Source organism: Colias eurytheme, chromosome 6 (assembly GCF_061535395.1).
Source record: "Colias eurytheme isolate Ceu_HAF_F1 chromosome 6, ilColEury1 Martin Lab GWU primary, whole genome shotgun sequence".
NCBI lineage: Eukaryota > Metazoa > Arthropoda > Insecta > Lepidoptera > Pieridae > Colias > Colias eurytheme.
Window position 1 is genome coordinate 9,210,228 of NC_142985.1, and position 8,806 is coordinate 9,219,033.

Consider the following 8,806-nt stretch of genomic DNA (forward strand, 5'->3'; position numbering starts at 1 on the left):
TTTTTAGTGCATATTTGCATGCATATTTTGGCATTTTGTTAGTGCATATAATCCGATGTCTAAATTAATAACATAAAATCTCGCCAAAACGTGAAAGAATAAACAATAAAAACACTCGTATCGTATTTATAATATGAGTAAGGTAAAACGATAATTTTTGTCAATGTTGATGTACAATCTCAATCATATACATATCTAACATCCTTAATACGTACGCCAATATTATAATAATTACAACGGGATGTTGTTTATGTAGACATTAAATAAAAAATATGCACTTAAAATATCACTTGCAGGCCTTCAGTATGCCCCAGTTGATTAAAATGCGAAGAATCTCAAATAAATATATTTTTTACAAACCGATGAAAAGATAATTTTAACAAATAAATTAATTATGGATACAGAATCTTTCACTGAGAATTAAATTAATAACATAGTATTAAATATATCGCGTTACAGTCGTTATTAATAACATCGCTGAGGTAATTTTATATGAAGAATGGAATGGAGTTATTTATTAGCTGTTGTTTTGTTTTCGTATTTAAAATAAAGTACTCAACCATATTTTTTTTTATAAGAGGCTTTACATTCTTATTTATTAAGCGTTTATTAAGAGCTTCAATAAAACATCAATATCAAAATTATGAACTATTTCATAATGAAGTAAGTAAAAAGAAACAATTTTTTTCGTAACAACTAATTTATAAAAATAAGTAATTTTTCTATTTCAGACAAACATGTCAGGCAAAGTACTCTTGAAAAACTTTGGAACAAACAGACAGGGGCTATTCAAATGCTACTCTCCATTCTGGAGGTAATTAATGAACAAATAAAAGAAATTTTAAATTTGAATGTAAAAAAAAATATTAAATTTTAAAATTATGTTTCAGAATTCAAGAGACACCGCAACTTCTACCTATATTACATCTATTTTAAGAGAAGCATTATGTTTAAAACAAGGCAAAGGGAAAAAATGCTCAGGTAAACTGAAATTTAAGTGATAAGATCAATATTCTATTCTTTATGTAATCATCATAAACCGCTGGTGTCGTCGTCAACATATATTATATAATTTGAAATAATTATTGTATTATATATAATTTCAATTAATATTATTATTCAATAAAATAGTCATCAATGAGACATCAGGTCAAAAGAAGAGAGAAATTAAAAAGACAGGAAAGGAAAATAAACCACCACTTAATAAGAAGGGTATGTCGATGTGTGCTTCGAACATGCTTAACGTTTGAGCACATAAATACTAAATGCACGTGCTTATGCACTTATACTAAACAATAATAATAAAATATTATTGAAACGCACTTTAAATATCTTATCTGTGATTAAGAACAATCAATAACACCCTTCATTGATTGTCGTTCCGCCTCAATGTTCCGCCTACTAACATTTCGAGACGATCTCGTTTAATCTGGCATTGGACTACTTAAACTGCAACCTCGTTAATTGTAATGTAACATTTGAATAACATATACGGCGTGACATTTGTTATACTAACATGTAACATTACGAAACCGCTCCTCTTTTTGCTATTGAAAACACAACTGGAATACAGAATTAAATCGCATTTGATATCGATGCATGTTAGGTAAAAACGTATGTAAAAAATTTCAGCGAACAACATCGCGAGGCACCAATGTGCTCAGCATTTCATTTCGTTAAATGGGACTCAGGTGATGATTCGTACGATCCTTGCCACGCATGGGAAGCGAGACGGGAACGTGGGCACAGAGCTGATGCTGCAGGACCTTGTCTGGATAATCGCAGCGTTGTCGCCGAAAGGTAGGACAGACAAGTAATTGCATTTGTTCTTTGCAGCTAACAACGTGGCTCGCCACCAATGTGCCCAAGAATTTATATCGATGAAAGGAACCCAAGCTATAGTAAGAAGGGTGGTCGCTTCTGTTCATGATAAGCATGAACGGCATGCTGGTACTGAGCTAATTCTCCATGACCTGATATGGATTCTTGCTCCTCTTGGTACACGAGGTTATAAAAATTGATTCAGTCCATATTTATATGATAGGACTTTATGAAAAATGCCGCCGCAGGAAAATTCGTTAGATTTTATTTTTGTTTCAATGAAGTCTTTAATATAATTTAGCTTTAGTTTGGTTGGCAATATCATAAACAAAGCTCCATTAATATCGGTTTATAAGTTTTGAAGTGTAATGGTGCAGGCGTGTTACTTTAGAGAGGTTTTAAGAAGATGAAGTAGGTACCTATTCCTTATTGTGCCAGAAAAATTTGTTTATAATAAATATTAAATAATAACCAGTGTAATCGGTTTATCATAATAAATGTAAAATGTATCTTTCATTTTTAGTAGATTCATAGTAATGAAGCTGTATAAATGCATTAACAGACATGTTTAATTTATTACAGATGGAAAATTTGCGATGAAAGTACGAATGTTAGGTTGCGTAAGAACGATGCACCTGATACTGAAGGGTCACTTCACGGATAACAAGCTTATTTTCCCGCTCTTGGTTATTATGAAGCAACTTGCCAAAAATCGTAAGTATTGAACTACATTATCGCCATATATATAATGGCTAGCATAAAGATTGTTTTTAAAATGATTTCAATGCTTCATTACAGCTGTAACAACATCTATTTTAATTCGTGACGGCGTCATCGCGACGTACGAGCGGGTGTTAGTGAGCCTCGGGTTTATACCCACCGCCAGACTGCGCCTGTGTCTAGACGCTATCGATTACTTCAGTAAAAACAGTTAAGTGGTCACTTATCATATAATATCGTTGTAGCGCCATCAACAACGAAAATGAGAACATTGTGCCTTAAAGTTAATTCATTTTTTTTCTTAGAAATTATAATAATGGTTCATGAATTTATAATTTTACACCTACACAAAAAACTATATTTACGTTATTACATCCCACATTATGACTGATAAAGCACCATTTTCACTGTGTATCCAGTACAAGTAAAGTTACACATACATAACTCACAGAGGTATGCTGCATGCAGATCGTGAAGACAGGGCTCTGTAGCGTGCTGCTGCGGGTGTTCGACCGCTGGGACCGATACGAGGGACGCATGCGACTCAAGATCTGTGCACACATCCTGCAGACACTACAGCACTTGTGTAATATTAGTGGGTATATTTTCATACTAGCTATTATATCTTATATTAAGGACTTAATTTATTGGCGCCGATATGACCACTTTTAGTTAAATTTCATGTAATCTTTAATTCTGCCAAGAAACACATTCGCGTACCTACCAATATTAAGAAACAATGAACGAAAAAATATTTATTTGATTTTCCTTATGGGAATTAATTATGTTGCGATGAACCCTTTTCACCTTGAATACCTTCCGCTTCAATAATCCTGAGGGTATAAAATATAAACCCGACTAAGCTGATGCTTTGAAATTTGATGAGTATAGATTATAGGATGTATCCTTAAATATTTAATTATATGCGTAATTTGGCCCTGATGCCCCGTGTTATGTAATTATAGAAGCCGGCCGCAGAGCTTTATGTACCAAGAAACACGTACAGACTCTGCACAGGTTCTGCTCTCAGTGTCCAGACGAGCCAGAGTTTGACGGCTTATTGGCTAGAGTGTGTTCCGTCATCACACTGTGTTTGAAACACCAAGCACTGCCAGTACCAGTAACTAGCCCTGCATCATTTAACCTCAATCCAATTCTAAAAGGTGAGTTCTAGATTTGAGATATTTTCAATAGGAGAAAAAATTCGGCACGCATTTCCAAAAAGTCAGCAGAATAAACACACCAAAGTACTAAATAATATAGAAAATGTCGACTATTATACACAAATCAAATACGTTCCAATATCAATCACACCTTTACAATAAGAACAATGAATTAATTTTCTGATTGACGTATTTATCTCTGATAAATCTCTCCTTATGCTTCAGGTACAAACACTTCATGGCCCTGTCACGATGACGAAGAAGAAGCCGCTAACTCAGATTCGAAGACAATCAATTCTGATTTAGATGAGGATGGCCCCGATACGGATGTTGAAGGAATTGATGAGTTTCCTGATGTAGAGTTTGATGAAACCGAAATGAAACCCGAAGGAAGTGAAGAAGCTTCCAAGGGACAAATAAAAAGTGGAGATAGTTTACAAAATGCCCTCTGGATTAATCCAAATGAGAGAGATTTAGAAGACTTAAAAAAGTAAGATATTTCAAATAGATATAAATTTAAACTGTTTTGTTTGATTAATATGATAACCAATTACATTATATTTGACTAAACAATTACTAAACAATTACATTATATTTTCAGATACTTTATATTTTTTAAAGAATTTGGTTCCTATAATAAGCAAGTTAAATTAGTCAAAAGTCGGTCAAATTCACGTGGATCGATACTTGAGGATTTCCTAGTCTCACAAAGTTCCAATAGAAACGTTATGTCTTCTCTTAATTTATCACTTACTACAAATTTAGGAAACATTGAATATGAAAATTTTACTGGGCCTTCACAGTCGCCTTCTTTCCTACAAGGATATCATAGAATCCATGAAAGTGCTTGTGAGTATTCAAACAATCTTAATGTAGACAATTATGGGCAGACGGAGAAATGGTATTAAAATAAAAAAAAAAGTCAATACAAAGATAATATAAATATATTTATGCATGACACTTCCTTTTTATTCACACAATTTTATTGTCTTTTTTCATTACTGAAAAAGATTGCGCCTGCCAAAAAAATTCTTGTTGTAATTTAGAGAAATGATCTTCATAAAGTGATTTTCCCAACAGCAACGACATCGTGTTCGTCTCTAAAAATCCACAAAGATATTTCCAAGTTTTCTTCATTCCCGTCAGTATATTGTACTATATCGTCTAGAGTAAAAAGTGTCATTCCATTCGTGAAAGTTGCGTATCCTGATATGATGGGAGGGCAAGGAACTAGTCAACCAGAACCTTTGAATAAAATGGAGAGAACTGCTTGCAGGTATATAAAAGAAAATATTAAAAAATGGCCCAAACTATGCCTCTAAGGTTCAATATGAAATATTTTTTCAGGAATAAATTGTTATCATGTGTAGACAGAGCAATAAATCCAGAAGCGTATATGAATGAGGTTGTGTATGATTTAGATTCATTAAGCTCGACGCCCAGTACTACTAACACTGACTCTACATCACAAAAAAGGTAAGGAAAATAAACAGATGCATAATTATACGTCATTTATAATCTGTAATGTACTTTACTAGTAATCTGTTTCCGTTCCACGCTTATTACTTTACAGCTGTTGTAACATAAAAACTAATTTCTTAGTTCAGTGAAATATGGACCGAAAAAATGTAGAGTTCTCACAAATTCGTTCTTATTGAATATTGTTTCGACTTTAACTTTAATTATGTTTCTTCCATTTCAGCTCCGAGAGTCTATTCTTAACAAATTTGGATGAGCAAGAAATTACTAAAGTCAACAGTTTCTCATCAAGGCTGAGCTTTGAATCCAGATTTGAGTCAGGAAATCTACGTAAAGTTATTCAGGTAATATTTTCTCCTTATTAGTTAGTTATCATTATAACATAAGATATGCAGATTGTTTTTGTATTTTTCTTTGTTGAAATAATTTAAATCTATTGACATTTGACATCCTTACTAATATTATAAATGCGAAAGTAACTCTGTCTGTCTGTCTGTTACGCTTTCCCGCTTAAACCTCTCAACCGATTTTGATGATATTTGGCACAGACAATCTTTAGACGGACCGCTAGTATAATTTATCAAAGAATTGTTAGATATAAACTTGACTAAATTATGTTATAAGTTAGTTATTACTTCCAACAATAAAGTTTTTAAGTCGGTTCATAAATATTCAAGTTTTGTTTCGCCTTGAGCTAAAATAGAGCAAACAAATGTTAGACCGTAGATCTAAAAATCCAGAATAGGTAGACCCATCTTTTTTGATCTCTTACTATGTATTTGTAGTAAAGAAAACATTCGGTATAATATATATTACTTTTTCTTCATAACACAGAGTTATATAAATTTAGACAGGTCCAAGAGAATACGAGCTGATACTGATGCCCGATGTAAATTCGACAAAACGTCACCAATGGTTTTACTTCGAAGTGCGGAATATGCAACAAGGGCGTCCGTACATATTCAATATTGTGAATTGTGAGAAATCTGATAGCCAGTTCAATTTCGGCATGAAGCCTGTTATGTATTCTGTGAAGGAAGCGGTTCTAGGAAGGCCCGGTAATTATTTATGCGTTATAGATTGTAATATACAGTTATATTTGCATTCGTGAGAACCTATTTTATTTTAATCGTTCATGATATGAAAATACGTAATATTAGGTTAAAAATAAAGGAAAAGTATGATATAAAAATCGATAGCGTGATCATTTATAATTAATATCTTAGCTTGGTTTAGAATCAATTGATAAATTATTATAGGCACATAATGCCTGTTTTAAAGAATCGCAGAACTCTCCATGTGGCTTCCTCGCATTTAAAAAACCTACTCGATGCATTCCTTACTTCTTAATATATATAAATCTCGTGTCACAATGTTTGTCCTCAATGGACTCCTAAACCACTTAACCGATTATAATAAAATTCGCACACCATGTGCAGTTCAATCCAACTTGAGAAATAGGATAGTTTAAACATGTAGGTACCACGGGCGAAGCTGGGGCGGACCACTAGATTGTTATATAAAATCTAACATATTAATACTTTTTCAGGTTGGGTACGTGCGGGCTCTGATATCTGCTACTACCGCAACAGCTACCACTACGCGAACCAGAAGAGCCACAACAAATGCTACCTCACCGTCACCTTCAATATTGAGTTCCCGCACACTAATGATGTCTGCTATCTTGCGTATCATTTCCCCTTTACGTACTCTATGATGTTGGTAAGTAAAGTATTTAGTGGTTTTTATTGAAACTCGGCAAATTTTAACACAGCGCTAATTTCTAAGATTCTGTTTTTATTTGGAAATCATCAATTTTAACATGACTATCATTTCTGATAAGTCTATTCATTCATATTTTGGCTCCTTTGCATTACTTGTATTTGCATAATATGTTCTTTTTATAGTAGATCTAATCTTTCGACATTTGTAACCGACGTTTAAAGGGTTATTTTACTTTTCTCCAATATTAATTTTTAAACAATTAATAATCTTTTTTCATTTGATTCTATTATGTATCAAAATAACGTCTTTGTTAGGTACACTGAATTGTAATGTTAGCATTTTTAATCTGCTGATCGTGATCCTGAGATACATGCGAAATTTCTGTTATCAATTAAATATAAATATTATACTTCAGACTCGCATCTGGCACTGGAGTACACAAATGCCGGTCGGCTCGTACCTGCGTGTGGAACCACTGTGCTACTCGCTGAACAACAATGAAGTACCGCTTCTGACGATATCTGCAGAAGATTCACCTTCGAATCCTATAGTGGTATACTACATAAATATTTCTCATAAAATTTGTTTTTCTCAAACTTCTTATACAGTGGTTTCTTAAATTATTAACTTCCTTATTAACCACACTTGTATTTGAATTGGACTGATTAATATTGTACTAGAGGACGTGGATTCAATTGCCTCAGAGGAAAAATACCGTGTCCATTATGTTTATCAACTGACTGTTTTCCAAGAACAAGATTTATTTTATTTTCTGACTAGGTGCCAAATTAAAGATTAAAACGTTAAGTTGAATTTAAATAAACTATCAACCTTTATGTCTCGTATTTTCTACGTCCGTAGGTACCCAGATAAAAACAAAAATAACTCTTTATTAAAGTGTAGTTTAGATAAATTCTATCCCCAAGGGGATAAAAGATTGTACCATGAAATTTCATTTTGACCACGCAAAGCGGCGTTCAACAGCTAGTACCTATCAGTATACAATTTTAACCCTTTATATCATACCAGCTTTCCGACTGCGGCTTCGCCCACTTTGTCTAACACCTAATAAATTATATACTAAAAGCTTCCCTTTGAATGACTCTATCTATTTAGAAAAAACGCTTCAATATCCGTTGCGTAGTATTAAAGATTTAAGTATACATAGGGATATAGGGACAGAGAATGAGACTTTGTTTTATACTATGTAGTGAAGTGTAGACTACCTATATGTTATAATCAAATCCCGACACACACAACGACAATCTCTTATATTAGGTATGACATAAGCCATCGGGCAATCCTTGAAATACATATGAATTTCGACCTTTGACTGAAGGTAGCAGCAGTCTCAGGCGTCAGCAAACGCAACGTAGGCATTGCACGCGCATAAGACGCCTTAGCTAGACAACAACTGACGAAAACTGTTTGGTAAAAGGTGGTAAAAGGCCGAAACATCACATTTATTTGGGCTTTGACAAAGTCATTATGACAGACCTGAGGTTTGACCAGTCCAATCTAGGAGTGCCCGAGCTTCGAGTTTGATTATAACATATACAGTATACACCATGGTCCCCAGGACCGCGAGATAATATTCCTGACGGCGCGCGTGCACCCGGGCGAGAGCAACGCGTCGTGGGTGATGGACGGCACGCTGGGCTGCGTGCTCGCGGACGCGCCGCCCGCCGCCGCGCTACGGGCCAAGTACGTGTTCAAGGTCGTGCCCATGCTCAACGTGGAGGGGGTTGTTAATGGCTGGTGAGTGCTATGTGATTTGTGTTTGATTTTTAATTTTGTGGCACACATGATTTTACAAAAATAATCATATTTCATGGTGGTACTGTTCTGATTTTTTTGTAATGTTGCCAGCACAATAATTAATTTTGTATGATTCAATA

At 34.1% G+C, this 8,806-nt stretch overlaps 1 protein-coding gene across 1 annotated transcript in view; it reads left to right on the forward strand.

The window, feature by feature from the left end:
• LOC149907900 (cytosolic carboxypeptidase 1-like) overlaps positions 1-8,806 on the forward strand; it is a 63,874-nt gene that overhangs the window by 18,026 nt on the left and 37,042 nt on the right. Inside the window, exons 3-19 of the mRNA XM_090103022.1 lie at positions 732-814; positions 891-981; positions 1,132-1,212; positions 1,633-1,800; positions 2,404-2,535; positions 2,620-2,751; positions 2,993-3,136; positions 3,507-3,704; positions 3,930-4,194; positions 4,306-4,553; positions 4,785-4,980; positions 5,052-5,180; positions 5,407-5,527; positions 6,034-6,241; positions 6,733-6,905; positions 7,324-7,461; positions 8,488-8,666. Coding sequence (XP_089959148.1) covers positions 732-814; positions 891-981; positions 1,132-1,212; positions 1,633-1,800; positions 2,404-2,535; positions 2,620-2,751; positions 2,993-3,136; positions 3,507-3,704; positions 3,930-4,194; positions 4,306-4,553; positions 4,785-4,980; positions 5,052-5,180; positions 5,407-5,527; positions 6,034-6,241; positions 6,733-6,905; positions 7,324-7,461; positions 8,488-8,666 — 2,686 coding nt within the window. The remainder of the gene's footprint in view (positions 1-731; positions 815-890; positions 982-1,131; positions 1,213-1,632; positions 1,801-2,403; positions 2,536-2,619; positions 2,752-2,992; positions 3,137-3,506; positions 3,705-3,929; positions 4,195-4,305; positions 4,554-4,784; positions 4,981-5,051; positions 5,181-5,406; positions 5,528-6,033; positions 6,242-6,732; positions 6,906-7,323; positions 7,462-8,487; positions 8,667-8,806) is intronic.